Raw genomic sequence first — 26,805 nt, forward strand, 5'->3', positions numbered from 1 at the left:
AAAAAAAAAGTGCACAAATCCAAGAGAGAAAGACAATGAAATAAACTGGGGGTGATAGAAGCAAATCCAGGCTCCGTGGCTGTCTGAGCGAGGACCTATCACTGACACACGCTCCAGCCTAAAGTCATCTACAAGGCTGACAAGGACCCCTCTGGATGAAAACCATTTCACTGTTGGTATTTTTTTGGTCCTGTAATTATCTTCTCTTTGCTCCATCAGCTGTCGAAGATGGAAGGTCCAGGATGTATCTCAAGGACATGAATCATCAGGGGGTTAGTCTACCAAGACGCAAAGAGTCAAACAGGAACCACATGGAGGGAAGTCAACCAAGCCATAGACCCTTGCCACTACAAATGCCACGAATGCCCTGGAAGGGGTGGATGTATAGCCAGGAGTGTCAATCTGTGAGAAGGGTGAGCAGAACGACTGCAGCTTGGTCAGCGGAGGGACCTCCTGCAACAGTAAGGAATGTGGAATTACTGAGCAGACTTGCTCTGCACCACGCTGAACATGCATATTTTGCCAATGAGTTACAAGAAGAAGGAGGCCAGTCATCCCCTAGAGCTGGCTGGGGACAGGGGGACGATGCTCGGAGGGGAAGGGGTCCCACAGCACCAGGGCTGTAACCCAGCTCATATTGAGATATGAGAACCAACACCAAGTATCTGCCCCAATTCAGGAAGGCAGGAGACATCAGGCTTAATTACAAACAGGTGACGCGGGACATGCTGAAAGCTGTACATGCTCTTGAGTATCACGTCAGGTTCGGCCCCAGTTCCTAATTAACTGTTCTTATCAGGCATGGATCTGGTATCACAACAGTGAAGCTTCCTTTTGGTGAACGGGCTGACAATCCCAGCCTTCCCTGGGTATTTACAACATGCTTTTAAAATGCATTAGCCTGCACTTTAAAGAAACCTGGGACCAGAACATCTGGGCTTGGGTTGCTTTGTTTCTCAGTAATAAAAAGTGGGAAAAAAAACCGATACAGATGTGAATAAAATGTTCAGGAACACAGCAGTTACCTTGTCATCTTCTACCTATTTTCCATTCACTGCCTCGTTCACAGGAGCAGAACAGGAGATGAGGGAACTTGGAGGAGGACGAGAGGGAACGTTTCCCACTTTTTTCTTAAATTAGATTTTCAATTTATTAGCAGATCCTGGAATTGCACAACATGTAAGGATCTATTCTGCTCATGACACACATGCATAACTCCCCTTGGCAGTAATGGGAATGACAAACGTCTTGTGAGAGGAGAATTGCCCCCTAAAACTGCAGGAGTGTGAACAAGGTTGTAAATATATCTCAAGGTTCTGGTAACATTAGAAACCAGTCTAGCATCTTTCTCATGGTTTATTATGATATCACCAAATCCGTTCTATGTATTTATAGCCTTGTAATTCACAATTATTCTGGGTCCATAAATGTTTTTGGCATCTGAATGTAGAACTGATACTATTATTTCACATATTATAGTACTGTCCGTGAATGCTAAATTTATTCCAGCAGAGACTCCTGGAGTTCATTCATCAGATATTTTATGCTACTGTTCTTTTAATGATTCATTTATCCTTAGTAATATTTGTATTCTGAAGTGTGGCGTCTCCAGCCGACAGCACAATGCTCTGCTGAATTATCTTTTTCTTTCACAGCATAACAAAGTAGAGCACAGTCAAATTGAAGATGGCCTTTAGTACATTGTCAGAACAATACTGCTTACCAAGCATATCCAGACACATTTCTCAAACCACACGTAATGCTCTGGCTGCCAACATGCTCATAAAGTCATTAACTAGCATCTTTAAATGAGGGTGTGATACATATATTTAAATGTTTAGGAAAATCAAATGTGTGCTCTTCTAGAAGCTTATTTTGAATTTCAGCTTTTACATATATCAATTACACAGCAGCGTGCACATGTAAAAATTCACTTTGCTTTTTCACAAGCTGCTAAAATACCCTCCTGCTAAAATAATACACATTATCTATCGCTAACAAAAGCTTCTTCATGGTGTTAACTATTTGTCCTTCACAATGTAACAGAGCAAGAGAGACCAAGCTAAAGGTTTACAGTGCTGAGGATTTGTTTTTACATGCAAATTACTATTAGCAGGAAAATTAAGGAGGAACTTATTTTACATGGTGCAGATTTTACTAAATGAATAAAGGTTATGCCACAATGCTCTCCAATAAAAAACCTACCAGGTAAGTTACAATTCATGTTGTTACATTTTTTAGATACACACTTTCTCTGTCACCCACTCCTACAAACTGCACTCTAATTTATACATGTAGTAGGTTTAGCCCTTCCATTCCCAAACACCAGGCATGTCACAGTGCACCTGTAAACAAAAGGCAAGTCATCTTTCTGGGCATGGGGGTAATGAAGAGCAACTTAGAAGGGAGGTGGTGAGTAAGTTGGGTCTGGCTTGGGTCCTTCCCCCTATTCCCCAAAGGGAACTGACACCCAGATCAGGCCATGGTGTCAACAGCACCCACAGAAGAGCCCAAGCATCTCAGCACAGCAGCACAGGTCACAAGCCAGAACGATTTCTGAGCTGGCAGGAAGACAACTTCAACTTGACTAACAGAGTGCTCAGAGTCAAAGATGACCATGGGAGTCCAAGTCCTGAGCTCTGGCAGTGTGGAATTAGAGCACAGGAAAGTAGCCGGGCAGGAGAAAGAAGGTCCTCAGGGCCCACCTCACAATGTTATATAGGTGCTCAGTTTACAGATCTTGGTACCCAGCCAGTTTTTGGCTGGCTGCATGGAAAGGATACAATGCAGGAAAAAGGCATCTATGATGTATGAGGGACCAGCACCTCTAACCAGCAGGCATGGTGCACAGAGGAGATCGTAGATCACCTCCCTCCATGGTGCTGGGCAAGGGAAGCACAGGGACACAAAACAATAGACGTCCCAATCCAGGTCCCCCTGGGACCCAGAAACAATATGGGCAGGGACGGAAACTAGAGGGAAGGCTGGGGAGGAAAACGGCACCCTCTAAACCCAATAGTTAAAAAAAGAAAAAAAAAAATGCAAAAAAAGGGCAGACATTGAGATAAAGTCAGATTCAGAGCACAGCAGTGCTGCACCAGGAGGCACACGTTTCCAGTTACTGGAACAAAACCTCATGGTCAGTAAGAATTAAACACAAGATCCAACAGTGACTAGAAGGGAAAAAATCCTGGAGAGCAGACACATGTGGGTTATTACACAGCCTGGCAAGGTCAATCTCAGTGCTAAAAACAGACAAAAATAAAAAAAGCCGTCAAACATTTTTAAAGGGACACTGTCCCACACTGGCTGCTTTGACGCTGTCTGTGAATGGTCCTTATTTTTATCTACTTATTTTGTAATTATGTAGGCCACTCCTGTTCCAACCAGAGGCTGCAACAAAACTCTTATTGACGGTGCAAACTGCTGCAACTTGGGCTTTAGGAGAATGCGGGGCAGTTCCCTCTAGCTTCACAAGGCACTAAAATTTAACTCTTCCTCCTCTCTTGTTTTGCAGCAGTGATTCCTTCCCTGATGTTTCCAAATAGACCAGAACTGCAATTGCAAATGGCTGTGTTCTACACCAACGACAAAGTGCCCCGTCATACCAATACATAATTGAAAATGCTGACACAGTGACAACTGCTATCAGCACAATTCTGATAATCCCATTAGCTTGCTCCTCCTGCAAGAACCGGTGGGGGTGGGGAACAGGCACTGTGATTTTGGGGCTACCTAGAAAGAAGTTAGGTGAGATTTTGTTTACATTTCTTGGCAGATCTTCTGCATTTCAAAGAACAAAATACCCACCTCCTCAATTCCCAGGGGCAATGCTACCACCCCCTTTTAAAAGAGCTCAAAGGCAGGTCAAACTTTGAGAAGAAATCCAAATTTTATCTCTTTGATAAGGTACACTTGAAGCCTGAGATGTATGGTGTTAGAACTCCTTTCAAGAGCCACAAATAGATGAGGCTCAACATAATCCAGTGGTAAATTAAAGGCTTCTATTGCCAGTGCTGCATATTAAAATGTTTTTGTCACCCCCATACTCTTCCTCTGTAATGAAGTAGGCTGTCCCCAGAGAAAAGGAAGAAATTAACAGCACTTAAATCATCCCAGCATTGCTTGGGCAAATACATGGCTTCAAGAAGGACCAGGTGGCTACAGACAACGTCCTGAGGACCCCACCGACCTCCTCCCAGGGTGGCTAGGGAACGTGCAGAGGAGAGCAGTGGCTCAACAGAGACGGGCAACCAAGGAGTGGAGCTCCAAAGTGCTACTGGAGATAGGGTCACCTCCAGGAGAAAATAAGTCATTATCACGGATTATTGAGGGTACACCACACTTAACAGCATCACCTTTCAGCATTTAGAAAGCAGCCAGCAACTGAAGCCAACAAGCATTAGTTATCTTAACCAAACTATCAAAATAAGCATTTAACTTGCCCTCTTCACACAAAATCGAAATTGTCTGTCTGCTCAGCACCTCAGGTTACCTCTGATCCCAAACATGTTAACACTAAAGGTAAGCGGTAATTAAACCAAAAGAAGATGTACAACCAAGGGAAGCCTTCCTGCTCCACAGCCGCTCTGAAGAGCAACCCCAACAGTGTTACTCCACAGCCTTCTCCTTCTGCGCTGACATGTGCTGGGAGCTGCACAAGCACAGAAGAGATCGCCAGGCCACAGTCCTTTTCCCCAAGGGAGCCGTCCTCCTCCCTCCAGGCTCCATGGAGCACAACAGACAAGTCAGGTAATAGCCTCATCTATGGCAGAAGAGCTGTATCAATTGGACTGGTTAAAATGAGCTAGAGAGGTCACTCTGACCCACAAGACAAAAAACAACATACGGTGCACAAGGGCAGAGAGGGGAAAATGGGATAATGGGACACTTACAGGAGCTTTATCAAGATCAAAATGGCATTCGGCTAGGGCAATGGGGACAGGGAGGCACAAGGAAGAAGCAAAAAGTGCAGCCAAACAGGGAAGAAGGGGAGGGGAAGAGAGTTTGAGGCATGACTTAGGCACAAAATATCCAAAGCAGCTGTTCTCTGAATAGCTAACAATTAGTTGGTCAGAAAATTATTGCATCAAGTTAAGCCAGGAGAGACTGACCTCAGCAGCACGCGACAAACAATGAAAAAGGAGAGTCGGCATTAGTTCAGAAGTCACCACAAGTGTCTGAGCACACTACAGCTGCAGATCATCAGTTTTGATAATATTATAGCTTGACTACATTATGACTTGATAATCTTCACCTGGAGAAGTCATGTCTGCTGCAAGGCCACCAGTACGTGAAATCAGAAGGGCTGTGGCACAGCCTAGTGCCTGATGAGGAGCCCAGATCTCCTGGATGAAGCTGTGCATATTATGAGACTGGTGAAGAAGAGAAGGAGAGGAGAGGGTGAGCCAGTCCTGCAGCAGCCAGCCCTGGCCAACAAGCTCTGCCAGAGGGTTCAAGCAAGCAAAGCAGGAGACAACTGCTGGAAAACTACCTATGGACCGGGAAAGGGTGACTGCTAAAATATAAATCTCAGCTAGAAGTAGTACTTGATTTTACTGGATTTCATAGAGAACAAATATCTATACACACCCCTAAATGTATGACTGTGGGGCATGACATGGGACAGGACTGACTGCTAAATTTTCTTTGGGTTCTCCCTCCCTGGACCCAAACAAACAAGCAAAAACTGCAGCAAAAACCCTTCAGTGAGCACCAGAACTTGCTCGTCCCAATGACTAACGCTGCCCATGCAGGAACAGGAGTGCCCACCACATGGCAACCTCAACCACACATTCTGGTGTGATGAAGACTCCTGAAGGACAGACAAAAGGCAATGACGGTTTTGGGACCAAACCCAGAGCCCTCTCATGACAGACCCGTGAGCACGAGGGATGCAGATGGCCAGGACAGTGGCGGTTCCCATCTCCCCGGCGCAGGGACAGGGGCCATTCATTCCTCAGCAAAACACGGGCAGCGCCACAGCCCAGCCTAACCCAAACCAACAGAGCCAGTGAGCACTAAATTCAGTCATTTTCCCCTCAGTCCCTTCTCTCAATTTCAGCTCTGACTCCTCTATCTTTTATTTCTTTTTCTAAAGACACATTTAGAGATGAAACCATTCATAACTGCCTATCCACAGACAGTTTGTGGCAGCATAATTGACAATGAGTCTGCTGCAAAAATGAAAATGCTGTTTTAATAACCTTGGCCTAAAATACATTCTGTTGTATGCCTCAAAGGGTTTCAATAAAAAGTCAACCTGTAGAGACATATTTTCTTGGCTTAAACAACAATCCAAAGCATATAAATGTAGTCCAACTATAATGACATATTTATAGGCCAATAAAGCTTACACTGCAGCTTTCATACTTCACTTAAAGGAAGTCTGTAAGAAGCAGTGTTATATAAAATAATTTGAATTTTTTCAAACTATAGCCCAAGGAATACAAATATGCAACTTTGCTATATTTAACCAATAGTATTTACATTGCTTAGTTGCTAAAAATTTTGTAAAATGAAATAATTCCTCTTTCAGTGACTTGCCACTGGTTTACCAAATATGGGTACACAAGTCCATTTTTTACAAAGAAATATCCCCTAAATAATTCTAAACACAAAAATAAATAACTTGCGGCCTTAGTAGTGAATGATTTAATCAGACCAATTCTTCTGGAAAAACAGGTTCTCATGTTCATTATGAATAATGCATTCCTGAGCAACTCTATTTTTATATGCTGCATTGTTGTTCTTTATTTTTCTCAACATTTGAAAGAAATATTCAGAAAGCTATAAATAGGCTTAAGACATAAACTGCTAGCATTCAATATTGACATTATTTGTAGAAAGGGACAAAATGTATAACATAAATACCTCAACAGGCAGAAAGAAATAATTCTTAAAAATCATTTTTCAGGCTGAAATCGTGAAGCTCACAAAAAAATGCCATTGCTAGATCTTTTATTTAATACAGTCCTAAGGAAAAGTTCTGCATAATTCACTATTGGTAAAAACAATGGCATTTTACAGAAAAAAACAAATAAAAAAACCCCAGTTTCTGCAGAAAAGAATGGCAAAGAGAAAAGAGGAAAGGAAAAAAGAGACAATAGCGGAAAAAAAGAGAACAAAAGAGGAAAAGAAAAAAAGAAAGAACAAAAAAGGAGACAGAACTACCAAATCTGAATTAGGGTCAACTATGAATTATAGTTGCACGGTTTCTCTGGGTTGTGGATTAACCAGGAGTCGCCTCAGTTTTGGCCAAGCGAGTGCCATGGAGCGTGTGGTCCAGGGAAAACGCTGCTCGCACGAGGCCCCACTTTGGCCGGTTACTGTGTGAAGCTGCCCTGCTCCCAGCAGCAATGTGTTTAACTAAGGGTGTTTGCACAGTGCCACTTCTGTGGCTCTGTATCTGCCATATTTTCATTTTATCTGGGCTATTTCACCCTCCACCAACTTCTGGACCATGTATGAAAACCGATTTTGTTCCTTCTGTAGAGTTTTTTTGAGCTCTTTGGTAGTAGGGATATAATTTCCTATTACCTTCTACAGCTTGGTTCAAAAAACATCTAATAGGAAAAATTTCACAATCTACTCACTTTTATGGGATCCTTCTGTAATGGAAACAGGCCAAGAAAAAAGGGGTCCAGGAGATCACCTTGTTTATCTAGACCTTTTCAAACACCTGGTTCAGCAACCTCCTCAGATATAGCCAGGGTTAAATGTGGGCATCACCACAGACTCATGCATGGCCTGCCAGACCAGCACAAAAAAGGATTTGTTCCCTTCAGATCTAAGCTCTGTACAAAGTTATCTACCCATCACAGCCACCCACCCTGCCCCATGGGCCAGCCCTCCACAGAATATCCCCATGGGTACAGCACTGAGCATCTGATCAGAAGGGGAATGGTGCTGTGGAGGTGGGAACAGATGGATGTGCAGGAGAGCACCTCTCCATTTGGGCTCATTACCCTTGGCTAATAGAGCTGTGCTGATGCTCTCACCTGAGAGACCTTTGTGTGACCACACGGTGCTCCCTCACAGTTTACAACCCTATTTTAAGAGAAAAACTACCTCATCCCATTGTGCTGGAGACCTACTGCAGAAGTTATTGCTAGTAAATCTTTGACCACTGCAGCTGAACGTTGCTCTGTTGGCAAGATGCTGAGCATTGGAAAAGGTCTGTGGGCACACATCGCAACAGGCGCTAAACCTGCCATTTTGACAGCAGAGAAGATAATACCACGGCAGCTCAAATCTCTGTGCCTTGGACACCGCACGTTATGCTACTGCCTTTGCCTACAGGTAGGAAGACAGCAATTCCCAAAGCGCAATGTCAACCTTGACCAGCCTCTCAGAATGAGAAAAATAAATGTTCCTCATCCAGTGGGTGTCAAACCTCTATCCCATAGTTCAGCCAAACACCAGAGCTCATGGGTTGCCTGCAAGATGCAACCAAATAGGGCTGCTTCATGAGCAATGAAGATGACTGTTCTGAGTTTTTTCTCAGATCTGGGAAGCAAAATATGCTTAGATTTAAGAAATGTCTTTGACTGCGTTTCATAGGCTGGATTGGTTGCCTGTGTCAATGTGCCTACTCAGCTAACTCAGCTATAGGTCTTCTTGAACCTTTGGTTTCACTCCTGCCAACCAGTCATGACAAAGAAAAAAGTAATTATAATCAAACACTAGTCAAAATACCCCTTTCTACTGAAAAAAAAAGACCAAACAATAAAGCCAAAGCCACCAACCAAAAATGAGCAACTTCAGAATGTGGGTTATCAAAATTACACCATATAGTTTGCATTCCATAAACGTTTTCAATATAACCCCTACTTTCAAAGGCCTACCATGAAACTATAACCTTTGGGCTTATAGATCATTTTCTTTGGCTCCTAGGGCAGATAATCGCAATTTTGTAACTTACCACAAGGGTTTGTTTGTTTGTTAAAAACAAAACCAAGAAAACATTAACACACAAAAGTTGTCTGAAAAACATTAAGATTCTTCTGACACAACAAACAAATGCAAATAAATGTAGTGCGTAATGAAGATGCTGGGGCAATAGCAGAGAAAATTATGGCATGTAATTATGAACCAGAAAAAAACCCCAACACACAGAGAAAAGCAATGGAAAATACAAAGAATTGCACAGGTTATTTTTTTTCCCCACAGATGGAATGAAAAATATCTCAACTTCCAACTGTACTTTAATCTTCCAACCTACATATCTCATGGTGAAACCTGAGATTGACAAAATCACTTCACCATTTGATAAGATCAGAAAAACGAGATGCAGAAGATAAATCCTCCAAGACAGATCTTCAGCTTAGTGTAACTTGGCTTCGATGCCAATACAGTCGTGCTGTTATAAAACTGAACTTGGCGCGGCATCTCCTGTTCACGTAGGTACAAAAGCATTTCCTCACATATATCAGCCTTAGCTTTTAATTTCTTACCTTTTCATGCATTACGGCCTAAAGTTGATACTCTTCAAACTTGGAACATTTGTTAGAAGCTTGGTACAATAGAGAAACATCCCTGGGATGCACTTCAAAGCACTGTCTCTGACAGCTATTACACATCCAAGGTCCTAATACCACAAACAGGCACGTTTACTAACAGAGGACTCATCTCCCCTGGACCTTGGACTCCCACCATGGATGGGAGTGAGAGGTGAGAGTATCTGCGCACCAAAGCAGACCCAGAGCCACAAGCCTGCCTGCAACCATCCAAAGTAGCGGAGCTACTGTTTCCCTCCCTAAAAATGGACAGGGAAAGAAAACACAGCCCTATCTGGAGAGAACAGCAGGGAATTCACAGGGGGCTGACACTGTTTAGTTACATAAATCTCACAAGGATAACCTATAGAAGGCTAAGGAAGCGACATCTCTCTACCAAACACCACACAAAGATGACCGCACAGAGACAAGACTAGCTCCAGAAGCAGGTGACAATCCTGTGCTTCTGAAACATGGGATGTGAGAAGTGAAAGGCTTCCGCTCTCTCCTGCTTCTTGGAGGAGGCCTCGGGAAGACGTATCATGGCTCCTCCGCCCATGCACAGCTCTGACCTGATCCCCCAGTCTCCAGAGCCCCAGGGAGAGCCCTTGGCAATTACTTGTGCGCACATCTTCAAGGGTTGAGCCTGAATGCTCAGGGACATGTCTACAGAGCAGACGGGTATGACAGCATTACCCCACGCTAAGCTGGAAGGAGCCGTGATGAGCTCACCACCAGCACCACCACCCATCCTGCTCAGGCAGCTCATCACCACACCTCTGCCCCAAGCACAGACATACCTTGGGAGCTGGCGACGGCTCGGCAGGATCAGGCTCATCTGCCTCCAAAAGTTGCTCCCCCACAAGCCCCCCTGCCCCAGTAGAAAGTAAGGGATACTCACCAAGGTCAGCCTTCTCCTTCAGAATGTCTTTGAAGTTCAAGCCGCTGTTGAGCGTGGATTGTCTGTATCTCGTCAAGGCCTCCTTCTGCCCATTCTTCCCCACATCCATCGGTTCGACCGGCTCAGCCCGGAAACCACACTTCCACTTGGAGAAATCGGACTGTGCCCATTTTGCCAAGTCCTCAAGCTTCACCGTAACTTTCTCTGAAACAGCAATAACTTCATCCTGCAAGAAGCCGTAAAACGAGAAGACGACACGTCACACGAGGCTCCACGATGACTGATAAACCTGTAAACGCCACCCCACTGTAGACTAATGGAAAAGCCTATCTTACTGTTAGCAGATTAATTTTTCTGTAATGCATAACAGCTAGTACTTAAATTATTCCTCCTGCCACCTAAGTGGAAATATTAGTTGTTTACTTGAAGCAAATACACAAGATCTAAAGACAATTTCTAGGATGGGGGCAATGATCCTAAAAGGCATTTGGAATGCAGGTTGCCAAATCACGTTCTGCATAACCCAAAGCCTTGAGGGAAAGTTTGTTTTTTAGGTGCAATTAGCTGCAAATGTAAAAATTCATGGCTGGATGACTAATGGTTATAGCTAGTCCTGAAATAAATGGACTAAGTAAATCTCAGATTCTTGGAACTCTGACTCACCAGAAAATTCCTGTGTTTATGGTACATTTTCCCTTGGCTTATACACAAATATTGAATTTAACTTTTGTCCTAAAAATTAAATAAAACTGTGATGTAATCCCAAAAGAAATACTACATAAATGTTATGTGCTTCCCACCAAAAGAAACTTGCACATTCTCATGTTTCTTAAAAACCTTTTTCAAGATCAGAACTGTAATTTTTTTCCATTCTTAAACATACATTCTAAGAAAAGCACTTAAACTTAGTTTAGCCTCCAGAACATATACTCGAATTAAACAGCTCTAATTGCTGAATTTTACCCTTCCAGGAAACAATCAACTCCTCTCAGTCATGATGAATAAGCAGAATGTTTTATAGCTGACTCCAGCAAGCAATGGCTCAAGAAAGCCTCAAAAAAATAAACAAACAAACAAACATACACACATAACCAGCAAGATACACTCAAGATTTTTTAGTTAAAAAGGCAGAAATAATTTATGTTGTAATGAGAGCTGGCTGCATACCACACCTTGCACACCGCACATTTCTAGCACTAAGTAAGGTTACAGGTTCTTGAAATAAATAAACCAGAATCCAATTTTTCTCTCAAATAAACACAAGTATTTGCAAAAGGGACAGGAATTCTTTGAGTTATTAAACAAAGAGAAAAGCACAATTGATTCGCTCTGTGTTTTTTTTTTCCACTGAACAAATTCCTCAGGAAATAAAATACTGCTCAATAGGGAAAAAAAAAAAAAAAGCAAGCTTTATTGTGATAAGCTACACACAATACAAAACCTGAAGTATCTCTGGTGGTAAAAAAAAGCAGATCTGATATTCCACTCTCCCTTATATAACACAAAATAATTTTATAAGCAGGCACCTTCATTACATTTAGTGCAATAACAAATATTTGGTCAGAAATGAACTGCATGTTTATGTGCTAAGCAAGCTTGTAAAAAAATATTTTCCTTTATCATTGCACAGCATAAGAGCTTCTTCTGAACAACAAACAATAACAGCGATGTTTTAAATCTCTGTTTATGACAAACGTCAATACTCTGTAAACAAGCGTTGGGTACTACAAAGTACAATTTCAATGGATGGTTTCACCCGATTTCATTACACCATCCACTTGAAATAAAAAAGCTGTAGTTGCTATGTATTTTATAGCTATTACATGGTGATTATTAAATGTCAGGATGGAAAAAAAATAAAACATATATATAAACATCAGCCTGCCTTCAGACAGTCTCAGCAATTTCTGGATGAAGTCCTCTTTTAGGATGTTGAATACCATCGCCAGCTACTACACAATTTCTAATATTCAACACTAGAGAAATCTATCTAGCAGCAGTTTAAAAAAAAAAAAAACCCTGACTTGGAGATCAGACGTGTTTTTGGTTAAAATATTATTTTCCAAATAGCTCTCATGATCAAATGATTATGATTTCAATTACTAGTTTCTTCATATCCTTTCCAAGAACTGGTATGACTAATTTTGGCTGGAATACAAAGTAAGCTGAGCAGACAATTTATTAACCAAAAGAAAAGTACAATCACTATTACATCATCAATGAATAAACTTGTTTTTGAGAATACAACCTTCGCACACACGCACATGATGTGTACACAGAAAAAAAAAAAAAAAAAGAAAGAAAAAAAAGCAAGCCTATTGTAACAAGGGTGAAGCAATGCCCATCTCGCACCCGCTGCAACTGCAGCTCCGTGGCCACCAACCTCCCCAAAATCCAGAGCCGTTCCTAACATTAGAGACACTGCTGTGGGGTTTCGGGGTTGCCCCGAAAGAAGCAGGGCTGGGGCCAGGCCTGGCATGCAGAAGCAATGGCCACAGGACGAGCCCCTCGTGAAGGTGGCTGAAGCCACCTCTCCAGCACCCAGCCATCCTTCCACACCAGCTCTGGCCTCATGTCCTCCCCTTGTACCACTGGGAATCACCATGGCTGCACCACAGAAACACGGGTGAGTTCACTTCTAGCCAGAAAACAGAAAAATTACCCTGTATATCTCGTACATCTCGCCTGCCTTAGGTTGACCTGCCTTACACACAGTGGGATTGGGTAGACCTGCTTCTCTCAACACTCATTTTTTGAGCTTGTTTATTTTCGGCTCAATTCAGAGACAACCAGCCACCTCCTCCCCAACTCCCCCCACACCACAGCAGCCACAGGTTGGACCACGGTCCTCCTCTGAACGCCACTGCCAACACCAGTCTCGCCAAAGAGGGATCGCATCTCCAGAGACATTTTCACAGAGTCACAGAATGTCAGGGACTGGAAGGGACCTCAAAAGATCATCCAGCCCAATCTCCCCGTCGGAGCAGGAACACACAGATGAGGTTACACACAACTCCCCTGGGCAGCCTGGTCCAGGCTCTGTCACCCTCACTGAAAGAAGTTTCTTCTCATATTTAAGTGGAACTTCCTGTGTTCCAGTTTGTACCCACTGCCCCTTGTCATATAATTGGTTGTCACCGAGAAGAGCCTGGCTCCATCCTCATGACACTCACCATTTACATATTTATAAACATTAATGAGGTCACCCCTCGGTCTCCTCCAAGCTCAAGAGCCCAAGCTCCCTCAGCCTTTCCTCATAAGGGAGATGCTCCACTCCCTTAATCATCTTCGTTGCCCTGCACTGGACTCTCTCCAGCAGTTCTCTGTCCTTCTGGAACTGAGGGGCCCAGAACCAGACACAATATTCCAGGTGTGGTCTCACCAGGGCAGAGTAGAGAGGAAGGAGAACCTCTCTCAACCTACTAACCAGCCCCTTCTAATACACCCCAGGATGCCATTGGCCTTCTTGGCCACAAGGAGGGCACAGGGCTGGCTCATGCTGTCCACCAGGACCCCCAGGACCCTTTCCTCTACGCTGCTCTCCAACAGGTCATTTGCTAACTTATACTGGAACCTGGGGTTGTTCCTACCCAGATGCAAGACTCTAGGCTTGCCCTTGTTATATTTCATTAAATTTTTCCCTGCCCAACTCTCCAGCCTGTCCAGGTCTCTGGATAGCAGGACAGCCGTCTGGCATGTCAGCCCCTCCTCCCAGCTTGGTGTCATCAGCAAACTTGCTGACAGTGCACTCTATTCCCTCATCCAAGTCATTGATGAATACTATTGAGGGACTCCACTAGATACAGGTCTCCAACTAGACTTTGTCCCATTGACCACAACTCCCTGGCTGCTTTCCTTCAGCCAGTTCACAGTCCACTTCACTGCCCGATCATCCAGTCCACACTTCCTCAGTTTAGCTGCGAGGATGCTGTGGGAGACTGTGTCAAATGCTTTAGTGAAATCAATTTTCATCCTGCGGCCTAATCGTACAAACACTGTCACCCAGCAAAATACAGCAGGTAGCTTCAGCCCCTTCTTTCTGAGGAGCCTGAGCCACATGCAGCTTCTAGAGAGGCTGTCTTCCCGACATCTTGGCATTTTGTGTACACAGGAGGACATCTGCCCCAACGCCACCCAAACAGAGGTCACTCAATGATTTCATCAGCTCTGGGATCTCGATGCACCTTGCCAAGCTTTCGCACATCTTTAAGCAACCTTTCCAAGCGTTCAGACCCAAGCTATGAGTTGTGGGTTGGTCTGGGTTGTTTTTTTTTTTACTCTTTGGAGCAGCAGGTGACAAAAGGGTCACCTTTGTTGAGCAAAAATTTCTTACAACAAAAGTTGCTTCAGGACCTACAGGGCTCTGCCAGCTGCAGGAGCCCCCATAGCCATTCTGTATCATCTGCTGCGCACCTACTGCAGGAGCCCTTCTAGAGAAACCCTTTCAATGAGATGACAAAGGAATACAGATGTTGAATAAATAAAACCCAGGTACACAGTGACACATGACTAACAAACCTTTAGAAGATTAAAGAAATTTGCTTATAACCTTCATGTCATTCATAATTATATCTCTGTGTAAACATGAAAAACCACCCACGTCGCGTACAGTGCATATATATATCTATACAAAAAAACAACTTATGGTGTATTAACTATGCTCTGAAGTTATATGTTTAAGAGGTCTCCATTGCATGGCTAAGTCTTTAATTGCAGTTTTTTCTCACTACAGCAAGATGAGGTTTGCAGGAGGCAACAGCCAGCACTGCTCAGGAATGAGATTTATCTCGGATGGGCCTCTCTGGATTCTGACTGACCAATGGCAATGCTTTTCCCAGCCACAAAGTTGTCTAAATCTCAAAATAAGCACTGACTATAAAGAGACGCTTTTTCTTCTGTTTCTATAAAACCAGGTATCTAGTCAGCCTATAATTTTAGCACATATTACAAGACTCCTGAGCAAAGTACGATACTTTTACCTATCAAGTGGCAAACAGGGAGATGTTTCAAGAAAGATGGTGATACAAAACCTTCTCATCTTTCTTTTTTTTTTTTTTTTTGTTAAAGAGCTCATCAGATCTGCATTTTCAGAGAAGTCATCCAGGGAGGAAGGGACAGCATCTTCTCGAGAGCCGTTATGCTTAAATATTATGTCACTGTTGTCTAAGCAACCATCACAGCCTCCTGAAAGCACAGAATGCTATATTGCCTGACTCAGCAGATGGCTGAAATACTTACATTCAGGGAAAGAGGTCAGGCAGTTATAATAGTTTAAAGCGGATAATTATTTTTTAGAAGAAATATTAACTCTTACAAGGCAGGGAGTCACAGGGCAGCACAAGGAGGTCGTACATCTTGATTGCACACCCGCATACGGTACGTCACAACTCCTCACTCATTGCCAATAACTAGGAAAGATTTATATTTAAAACACGCCGAGGCAGCCTTAAAAGAATTACGGCAACTGAGATATCTCAAAATTTTGACATGCTGAGACTGTTTTCACTCCAGTGCTTCCAGAGGTCATTTAAGGAATTCTGGAGGGCACGAGTGAGTTGAACACCTGCTTGGCTGTCTCCTAACATCAAATATGCGGCCTAGAGAGAAACAGGAGACGTACTGTAAAAACTCTTGCCAATAATTACACGAGACACTGCGTGTCATTTATCTGATCAGTACAATTTGCATTAGAAAACATCTTAAAGCCTTTTTACTGAAACCTTTAGCATGGTAGATAGCTGGGGAGGCATATTTTACAACCCAGTACATTGCTGATGAAAACACATTCATCCACGGGAGCAAAAAATACAGTGCGACTCTTATGGACTGCATTCACCGAGGATAATAGAACTCCATATTTCACTTGGGCATAAAGGCCTCTATTATTCTGGGCTTTTTTAATATGCCATGTATTTTTTAATTTTTTCATGATTTAGGTAACAAGAACCTTCCTGTACCTTGAGCAACAACACATTTCTTGCCTCAGGAATCTGGTTTCCGGCTCTAGATCCCTTGGAGGGGCAGAAGATTGTGTTGTGGAGATGGAGAAAGGAAGAAAGGGGCTTATTTCCAATAAGCACCTCTACTGTAGCAAAGTATTTATCTGGATGTTTGAGGAAGGTACCATCACCCTTACTTGACAACACAGTCAAACCAAAAAGCCCTGTTAGCAGTCTGCAGTCCAGAGCTCTTCTCTGCCATACAGATGCTACCAGAGCTTTGGGACAGTGGTGAAAATGAGGCCATCTCCATTCAGCCCTAACCCACTTAACAAATGTCAGTGAGGAATCTGAAGCCAGGTCTCCAGACTCATGTCCTACAAGCAGTACTTCACCCAAGCTTTCCTCCAGGGACCATATTGAGCCCCGAACAGGCAGAGAACATTTGTACAGGACTGCTTTGCTCTCAGAGACTTTCTCCAGAGTAAGAAGGTCCCATTTCCCTACCACCTGCTGTGGACTGCATCTGTATGTGGGGCTTCTTAAGACTGTGGGGTCTTTCTTTTCCCCTTTCCCTGCCCCGAGTGCCTATTTTGGTGCCATCTGCTCAGGTACCCCTTAGCCCAGGACAGACAGATGTGTCCCAAAGGATGTCTGGAGTGGAACTGACCGCTGGGCTCTGGGCCTGCAATGCTCCCTGGAGATGCCAGCCTGTGGGGACCATCGCTCTCCACCCACAAACATATAGGGAGAGCTTTCAGAACAGAACAGTACAGCCCAGGGATTTACCTGGCACATGAGAGAATTTTAAAGAGGCCAAGGCAGAACCTTTCATCTGTTAATCCTTCGCTAATTACTTTAAAGGGCTATAATGATCTTGTTAAATTCGGGTGACAGGTATTTCCCAAGCTTAGGCACAGCCACACATAGCTGTCTGAAACTCGCATTGACAGAGAGCAGTACATCCCAACGTGTTCATCCCATCTGCTGGGTTCCAAAAGACAAGACCAAGACAAAGGTGAAGTCCTATGGTATTCACTTTCCCTGGTATTAGCAAGCAGCTTTTTCCAGATGACCCAGTAGGAACCCAAAGTGATACACTGGGGCAGGGCAGCACCGCGTTTCTGTAGGATGCTTTGTGGGATACTGGTACATTTGGGCCAGAAGTGGGGTGGGGATGGAGCACACAGAGGGATGGCTATGAGCAGCCAGACTTGACATTTCTACTGCGTGCCTCCTCCTTCATTTCTGGGGTGGTTTGTTCTCTCTCCTCCCACTCCCAAGCAGAGGTTCAAATTGAATTTATATCTGTCATTGCAGATAGAAGTTCTGACCAAAGAGAAAATAGGCTTCAGTCAAAATGTTTTCCCGTCAGATAGCTCACAGATCTCGAAGAGCTGTTTTAGTTTAGGCAAGCTGACAAGCAATTCATTCCTAATTTTGCCTACTACAGTTACAGTACGAAAAGCTTTCCTCGTAGATTACATAATTATATTTTTCTTAACAAGGAGTACATTGCATTAGCAGGTTTAAATTATGCAAGCTTATTCTTTTGTCTTTTGTTATATTGTGTTCTATTGTGCTGGTAAAACAATATGTGCTTTAATTAGCAAATATCTGTAAATAATTTACTTGCTTTTCATACAGCAGAACAATGGAGCCAATTTTCACATACATCCACTGAGCATGTCTAGGGGGTTTCTTGCCAGAACCTTCCATTGTTCCGCATCTGTATCAATCTGCCCATCATTAGCAGCTAACTTTCAACAACTCAGGAAGACATTAAAGTTTTTGCCCCCGGGAGCAGCCCCAAGCCCCCCAAACCCGAGGCTGCGTTTTGCAAAGAAAGATTAGAATATCCAGAAAATGAAAACAAACTCTTTTATTATCTATAACCCTGGCACCTTCGCACAGAAACATGGACGCTTGCCAAGCATTAAGGTCATTGGATTAATGCCATAAAATGCCGATGTTCATCTGACCTTCTGACTGCATTTTAGCTACAAAATAAAAAGCTCAACTTGATACGACACTATGAATCACGCAAACGTCTAGGCTCTGCAGGGTTAGAGCTGGGTGTGAACCCACACTGCACACACACTAACACACACACACACAAAGAAAAAAGCTCTTAAATCAAGAGTGGATGACTGTTCGGAGACTTAAGGCATTGTTATTTTGAATGCGAATGAAAGGGCCAGAACAAGCATTGCAAGAATATTTCAATTATGTATTTCCCAGAACTACATCTCTGAGCAACTAATGCAAATATTGCTCCCCTAGCAATAGAACTTCTTCCTGAATAAAAGCATATAAGAGCTTGAATCAGAACATACTTTCTATATCATTCGCATATTGTTTGAATATTATTAAAAATGCAAAATCTATGTATGTGTTACTCTCCTGAGCAATACAGTAATTATGATTAAGGGACAAGCAGCACAAAAAGAGCCAATTTATCTTACTTGTGCTTAGGAATACTATTGTGTAACTAAGCAACTAAAGACAAAATATAGTCTAATTAATTCACTCCTATGCTTATTTAAAAGACACAATTAGAACATTTTTATTTTCCAGCCTGCACAGTATCTCAACATGCTTGAGGGTGTACCATGTGAGGCCTATTATTCTCCAAAGACAAGAGTTTAATGTTCAGTGCCACTGATCAGACTGGGGACAGCAACTCTGGAGAGCAGTGGGTGTATTTTACAGTCTGAATGCACTGAGAAGCAGGGCAAAAAAAATGGGGGGGGGGGGGGGGGGTGTGTAAAAAAAAAAGGGAATCTGTCTTAAGTGGCTAGATATGCCAGATTGCTGGCTAATGGCTAGCAACATGTGGCTTCTCTGAGCAATATCATTGCCCTCTCTTTCCTTTGCCAGCATATGCTACTGGTGGTGAGAGAGATAAAAATATACAGAGTGGATATGCAATTACAAAAACCATGATATTTTATGACAAATGCCATTTCTCTAACACTGCTATTACGGTGCGCCTGATTTCCAAAGCTGAATTAATTTGAGCATGTGTACATTGGAGATTGATGCTATTAGCACGATTTTTAAAGCACCCTTTAATAATCATAATCTGCATGTTTGAAACTTGTTGTCATTATCAGTGTTGACAGATATGAGCATAAGGTGCACAACGTGGAGACTAAAACGGGGCCGTTCTCATTTCAAATCAGAGTGTACAGATTCCTATGTCTCTCTCAAAAAAAAAATCTACTACCGTGCAAAGGGAGTAGCACATTTTTCAAGGGGGATGGCAATAAAGCACCAGCGGTCTTAGACACCACGCTCGGGCCAACCTGCTCTAGTTTCACGTGCTGAGGTAGGACCTCCGCACATGAAGAGCCCCTTAGAAACACATCAGGCTTCTGAGGGATGCTGTGAGCATCTGTTCCAAAATGAAGAGAGAACAAACCCGCTGCTTCCCTTAACTTTCTGGAAGAATCTCTTCTGCAATTATAAAAAACCATATATTTATGGAGTGACTTTCCCCTCTGCCCCAATTAGTCTGAAAATGCAAAATACTGCTAGGGAAACAATTACAGGAAACTAGCTGTCTCCTCTTCTCTGTATGAGCAACGCTTACTCATGTAAATTACTTGCATGAGTAAGGATTATTTGCAAGGCGAAAAGCATTGCATCAGATCCCCAGTTTGGGAGAAGAGATGAAATCAACAAGAGTTCGTAGTAAACTCAACTGCTGCTGAATGAACCAAAGGCATACAGATTCCCACCGACAGGCCGGCCTCGGTGGAGCCAGCATTCACTGTGACACGGGGCAGTGCAGGGAACGTCACACCATGCAAAATAAATCAGTTGCTTGTTTGGGTTTTTTAGGAATTGTACACATCACATCAAATACCATCCCTGGATTTAACAAGAACTAGCTTTGATATATTTATTTTTAAGCCTAGTCTAATTAATGCCAACACCTTCAAAAACATGAAAATACAAGGCACTAACAAGCATTTTGCTCTAGAACTGCTTCTGCAAAGGTCAGCCAGGCCACAGCCCCACGCTGCCCCTTGGAGCAGAAGAGGAGTAAATGAGCTGGAGGAGGATTCAGCCAGGACCCCGTGGGCTGCAGGGCTCAGGGGCTGAGCCCACCTTGTGCTCCCTGAGCTCTGTGGTCCAGGGGACTACACCAGGGGACCAGCTGGCTGACAGCACCTACTTCTCACAGTCGGGCACTGGAAAAGCTGAGGGGCTGCTTCCTACATGTGCCCCATGAAACCGTTTCAAGTACGAGTGTGTGCTCTGACAGCTGCCCCGAGCATCCTCCTCCAAACCCTGCACGAGGCACCTGCCACCACGGAGGTCTTCCCATCCCGTGCGGGAGGTGGCATGGGGGACCATGCCAGCCTAAGAGCAGCCAAGAAAACCAGGGCAAGGAGGCAACTTCCTCCAGCAAAACAGATGCTTTCTCCGTTTCAGTGGTGATCCCCCCTCCCTCCCCCCGGAACAGCAGCCAACCACTTTTTCCCCACTGGAGAGAAGAAGGCTGCTCCCACTCTCCAACCAGCACTGCACCTGCTGCAGCATTTGGGTTTAACAGTGAGGTTGGGCAGCACAACTGGGCCTCTGTGTTTTAAAAGCAGCAACAAAGTTTTCAGTGAAGTAGAGCAAAACTCTTCTAGCTCACCTAACAGCATCCTCCAAGACAGCATCACTCTCACAAAAACGTCTCCACCGCTCCTGCACATCAAGACCACTGTTTCAAACCTGATGCCAGACCTGGACCCAGACTCTCCATTGCCTGGGATGCAATAAACATCAAAAGCCAGGAGTGCTCATATGTGCAGCGTGTGACTGACCCCATCCCATGTTTGCCATCCACTGAGATTGCGGTTAAGGGGATGCTGAGCCTTAGGCAGAGGAGGAGGTCACTTTGTGGAAGCACACCTGGGCTTGAACCCTTCACTGGGTCTGGGCCCCAGCGTATGGAAATATCCAGTTTTAGCAGCCGTCAGGGTTATATTTAAGTCTGGATGATGAATTCAGCTAGCTATAAAAAGACTTATATTTACACTTATCACTGATTAGCTCAAACATTTGGCAATCAGATAAAATCCGCCATCAGAAATTTCTGAGTAACAGAAGCATTACATACCTCCTTGCTTCTCGTCCCTCCTCACAGCCACTAGCTGAATATTGTCATAGTGTCAATGCTGCTATTACACAAAACAGGCAGCAAGCTGCTCCTATTAATCATGCTGCTAGCGCGGGTAGCTGCTAGGGACTATGTCTAAATCTCTGTTGGGCTCGATCGCAAGCCTGCGATCCAACCACTCGCTCCCATCACCAACAATTTTATTGACAGCTGGCACCCTTTGTGCCGGACACTGTGGATTTGCAATACACACTGAAGCACCAACTCACTTCATCCCCACTCCCTGAATTAAAGACAAGGTATTTTACCCCCTCAGCAGTCCCACGCCACTTTGGGGACAGATAGCCATGTCATTTACGTAAGGAACCACGTCTGTGGGGCAGCTGGGTGAAACAGTCTCCCCTGCGTGCCCATGAAGCCAGTTACCAACGGCCAGCGCTTTGCAAAGCGCCAGCCAGCACCGAGCCTTTTGTCTCTCGGTTGCCTGTGCATCCCCGAGCGCAATTCGAATTGTTCCAAACTATTAAAAATCAATAATAAAAAAAATCATTCCGATGTCTATAAACAAGTTAATGGAGTAAGTGAAAACAAAGTACATTTCTTAATGGGAGTGTTATGTTGCCCTCTCTAGGCCCTGGCTCTCAGTGCCGGTTTCTGTAGGCTCCCTGCCAGAGAAGTATCACTCAGAGCTGTTGCTGTTGCTGCTGCTGCTACTCTGCTAATGAATGACTAACTTAGGCCAGAGGGGAAATGACATCACCGGGGTGTAAAACACAACTGCATTAGGAAACTTTTTACCTGCTTTACATTTGTCATAATTATTCTGCACAATACAACCAGCATTTGCATAATTTCAAGGCGTGCCACTATCTTAATTGAAAATTGTTTTCATATGGTTGAATAATGCAGAATGACATCAGTTAAAGCCCCAATGAAATGCACAAGTATTATCACACAGCTAATTACTAGCGGTGTTTGCATGTAAAAATAAATAAAATTGTGCATATTATTAGTAAGGTACATGCAGCTGAGAACTCTAGTACCAGAGCAGCATTTTACTCGTAATGGTAGGATTAATTTTCTCTGATGTTCCTACCACAGTAACATGAGCTGATCATTAAGGCGTATTAAAATGATCTGTGTCCCTTTCCCCACCCCCCCTCCCTTCTAAATATCTTTCATTTTACACACACACACAAGACACACACAGGCACAGTTTTAAATAGTCACCACGGGCAATTTCAGAGCATCCATTGCTCACTGTCATCTCCCTGATTCTTAGGAAAAGGCTCCCTTATCTCAGTGGCACGCACAGAAAATTAAAGTGAAGAGGTGGCAGCGAGCGAAGGCGGCTCTGAAACGCGTTTCGACTGCGTACGTATGTATATGGGTACACGGCCACATCGGCACCTATAGCCACGCGTGCCTCTGAAAACAGCCCCTGCGGACAGCCGCCCCTCCTTGTACCTATACCCCACCCGGTATCTTCAACAGAAGTTCCCCCAAAACATCTCGTCGGCCCCCGCTCCGTTTCCAGCCCCTCTCGGGGACCCTCCCCATCCCCGCAGCCCTTTCTGGGTACCTCATCCTTCCCCCTCCCCAGATCACGGACCGTGCTGAAGCAATAAATTTGAAAAGCAAATAACGGGAGGGAGCGGGGATGGGGGCGGGGGCAGCGGCCCGGGGCGGGGAGCGGGGGCGCAACCTGCGCGGCCCCATCCCGGGCGGCGCGGGGCGGGCGCGGAGCCGGCGCGGGGTTGCGCGGCCGCCAGCGGGGGGTGCCGGCGCGCAGCGTGTTTGCGCCGGCCGCGCGGCGGCTCCGAAATACGCCCAGGCATATCTGCAAGTTATTTGAATGTATTATTCCCGTACCTGTCATTTATCACTTTATTCAACACGTCCCTGCCAGCTCAATAGCTTTTGATCTCCTTCAGCCTCCATTTCGTAATTTCCGCCCTCTTAAACATATCGAATACTACAAAAAAGCCCCGAACAATATCGAAATCCTCCCCAACATTTTTTCCCCTCTTTTCTGTTTGTTTTGGTTTTTTTTGTTTGTTAACGAAGCCGGAGAAGGGCAGGGCGAGCCCCGCACGCACTCCGCTGCCCGCCGGGCCGGGGGCGCCCCGCACCCCGACTCCCCCCCCCCCAGCTCCCGCCCGCACAAGTTCCCGGGCAGCGCGCACCGGAGCGCCCCGACGGCGCGGCCCCTCCGCGCTGCCCCGCCACGCACCGCGAGGAGAGGGACGCGGGTGGGGGAAGCGGCGGGGTAGCCGAGCCCGGGCATGCAGGTGGGGACGGGCGCGAGAGGAGGGGGCCGGCGCTGCGTTTACCACCTCGCCATGGTCACTGGTCCTGCCCTGGGGGGTGTCCTCGGGAAGAAAATAAAGTTTGGCGCTGGAGAGAAGTTGCCGGCTGGTGCGCTCCTCCCAGAGCAGCTGCAGCTCCGCGATGCAGGCGGGCTCCTCCGCGCGGCACCGCACGAAGAAGAAGTCGCCGAGGGAGAGGACCCGCGCCCGGCCGCCGCCGCGGCGCTGGAAGCGGAACGCCCTGTAGAAGACGTAGGGGCCGTGCGAGCCGCACGGGGCGCCGACCCACTGCGGGGAACAACAACACGGCAGCGGCATCAGCGCCGGCTCCGCGCCGCGCCGCGCAGCGCCGCGCAGGAGGAGGGAGGGCGGGCGGAGGGAGGGAAGGAGGGCAGGGCGGGAGGGCGGTGGGGAGGGGAGGGGGCGCGCAGCGGCGCGGAGGCTCCGCGGCGGCGGGGCGGGGCGGCGCGGGGCGGCGCGGTACCTGCAGTGCGCTGCGCTCCATCGCGGCTCCGGCGTGATTGAACTCAACATTCTCCCAAACTTGTTGGCGTGAATGGAGCCCGGCAGGTCCTGGCAGGGCAAAGCCGGCCCCGCCGCCCGCCGCCCCCCGCCGCCGCCGCCCCCGCACCGCCCCGCCGCCGCCACCGGCCCCCGCCCCGCAGCTTACGGCGACGCCCCCCCCCGCCGCCCGCCCCCCGCTCCGCCGCCCCGCCGGCGCCCCGGCGCGCCCCGCCGCCGCCGCCGCCCGATGCCGGCCGGCCCCCAGACGCCCGCCCCGGCCCGCTAAAAATGCCGCGGGGCGGTGGCGAGCCCCCGGGGGGCGACACGGGGGCGGCGGGCCGGCGACGAGGGCCCTCGCGGCGCCCGGCGATTTTTGGGGGGCCGAAAGGGCGTGCGGGCGCGCTGCGGATCTGACAGGACCTGCCTGTATATGTCTAATATAAAGACCATTTCCTGCGGCGCGAGGGGCGCTGCTCGTCCCCGCGCGCGCCCGGCGGGGCCGCCGCGTTCCCACCGCCGGGCCCTGCGGAGCGGAGCGGGGCTGCCCGGCCGCCCCCTCCCTGCCGGCAGGCCCAGCCCGGCGCCCTGGCGGCCCTTGGAGGGCGGGCGGCTCGTCCTTAATTTATTTATCGTTTTTCTCCGGGAAAGGAAGAAAGTGGGTTATCGATTATATAAACACATCAATATTCATGCGCCGCTGCGCTGCGCGGAGAGACGCGGCTCGGCGAGAGAAAACAACGAAACCAGGGAGGGGGCGCGGGGAGGCGCGTCCCGCGGCGGCGGAGAGGAGCGCGCTCCCTGCGCGCCCGCGGAGCGCGCAGCGGGACGTGCCGGCACTACTGATCCGCCGGCTGCTGCCGGAGCCGCTGCGCGGAGAGGCGCGGGATGGCGGACAGGGCGGCTACGCGCCCTACGGACCAGGGAGGCCTCTCACCTGAGCCCTGCCCGTCACCCCCACGTCGGCCCCAAGCGTCGGGGACAGCCGCGGGCTCTGCGCATCCCGCGGAGCCTCCGCGACCCCGCGCTAACGCGGGCAGATTTGTGTGCCGCCGAGGACAGCCCCGGCGAGGGAGGGGGGTGAAGACCGCCGGCTCCGCGGGGCAAGGGGTCGCTTCTCCCGGCATCGCACCCGCGGAAGGGCCACCCGCGGAAGGGCCGCCCGCGGCGCCGGGCGCGGAAAGTTTCCATCGGGGCCGCATGAGCTGCAGCCCCGCAGGTAGATGTTGCTGCGGCCGGCGGCGGAGCGCGGCCCTCCGGTCCCGCAGAGCCCCCACCCAACCCCAGGCAGTGACAGGTCGGTCACTTCGGTGGGGTTCTGTCCCCTCCACCCTTATTCCTGGGTGCTGCCTCGCTGCGCGCCAGCGCAGCCAACTGCGGCTCTGTGGGGTGGTGGGGGGAGCGGTGAGAAGCGGCTCCGCGGAGTCCTGCCTCTTCCCTCCCCCCCCCCCCCGCGCCGTTCTCTAATGCTGGTACTTTCACCCCCTATTTTGGTTTATTTCCTCCAAGCCCCCTCCGCGGACACACGTTTGAAGCCGCCCCAGCGGGGCAGGTCCGGCCCTGCCGCCGCGAAACGGCAGAAGACGGAAATAAATAAATAAACAAGCAAATAAATAAATAACGATCCTTAATAATGACGACAGCGGTGACGTCAGCGCTGCGTGCATCACGACACAGCGCGGCGCGGGGGGCAGCAACAAGTGCGGGCGGCGGCGCTGCGGCCGGGGCGACCCCTGGGGGCCGAACCGCTGGGTCGCCGCCCCGGCCCCGGTACACGGCGCTTTGGAAGTGCACCGAATATGGAAACGCGCGTTCCACGTTGCAAAACCAGATTCCTGTGTTGTGCATAAGGAGCAAAATGGCTTCGATGGAGCATAACGCGCCCACAGCCATGGTGTGGCTGGACACTTCACTGGGTCACCCCACCGTCAGCCGTAGGGAATTCTATTTTTTTGGTGACAGGGAAGAAGGAGCAACCCCTGTGTAAGGTGCAGGTAAGGGCTTGCTTGGCCCCAGGCAGAAGGCACAGAACGGACACAAGATTTTGGGCAGTGCTTGCAGTGGTGCAGTCTGGGTGGGGGCTTCATCCTGACACCCTCAGCACTTGCCTGGGCCTGGGTGGGTGCTCTGGCCCCGCCCCCAAGATATTGGATGCTTCTCCAGGGGGAAACCACATTTCTTCTGGATCCTCTGGAGTAAATACCAAATTCTTTGTTCAAGTTTGTAAAAGGTTTAATCTTTCCTGCTCTACATCCTCCTAAGATGCCCTGAGTGCCTGTACAACCTGTGGGCCCACAGCCTCTCAGCTCATCCTGCGGTGAAGTGGAAGAGATCTCCAGTGCCAGGGAAGTAGAATTTGCTTCAGGTGACTGGCGTGCCAAAGACGAAAGTGCTGGAGCTCAGGCTGTGGAAAGTGGATGTGCTCTCCTAGGGCTTCAGAAAGCAGGTGCAGGCAGGGCAGGGGCAAAACCAGAACAGCTTGGGAGGGTTGCGCAAAACAGCTCTTTTGGCCTCTGAAATCTGGTGCTTTGTGCTCAGG

At 47.2% G+C, this 26,805-nt stretch overlaps 1 protein-coding gene across 2 annotated transcripts in view; it reads right to left on the reverse strand.

Moving 5' to 3' along the window:
- Positions 1–24,270, reverse strand: part of ARID5B (AT-rich interaction domain 5B) — a gene marked incomplete at its 5' end in the record, with an annotated part of 113,790 nt that extends 89,520 nt beyond the window's left edge. Inside the window, 3 exons of one of the 2 annotated variants that reach the window (XM_080347622.1) lie at positions 10,399–10,624; positions 23,793–24,053; positions 24,250–24,270. In XM_080347622.1, coding sequence (XP_080203748.1) covers positions 10,399–10,624; positions 23,793–24,053; positions 24,250–24,270 — 508 coding nt within the window. Of the gene's footprint in view, positions 1–10,398; positions 10,625–23,792; positions 24,084–24,249 lie in introns of those variants that run through there. The other variant, XM_080347621.1, reaches the window with a different exon arrangement.
- Between the last annotated feature and the right edge of the window lie 2,535 nt (positions 24,271–26,805).

The sequence above is a fragment of the Nesoenas mayeri genome (assembly GCF_963082525.1).
Source record: "Nesoenas mayeri genome assembly, chromosome: 7".
Classification (NCBI taxonomy): Eukaryota; Metazoa; Chordata; class Aves; order Columbiformes; family Columbidae; genus Nesoenas; species Nesoenas mayeri.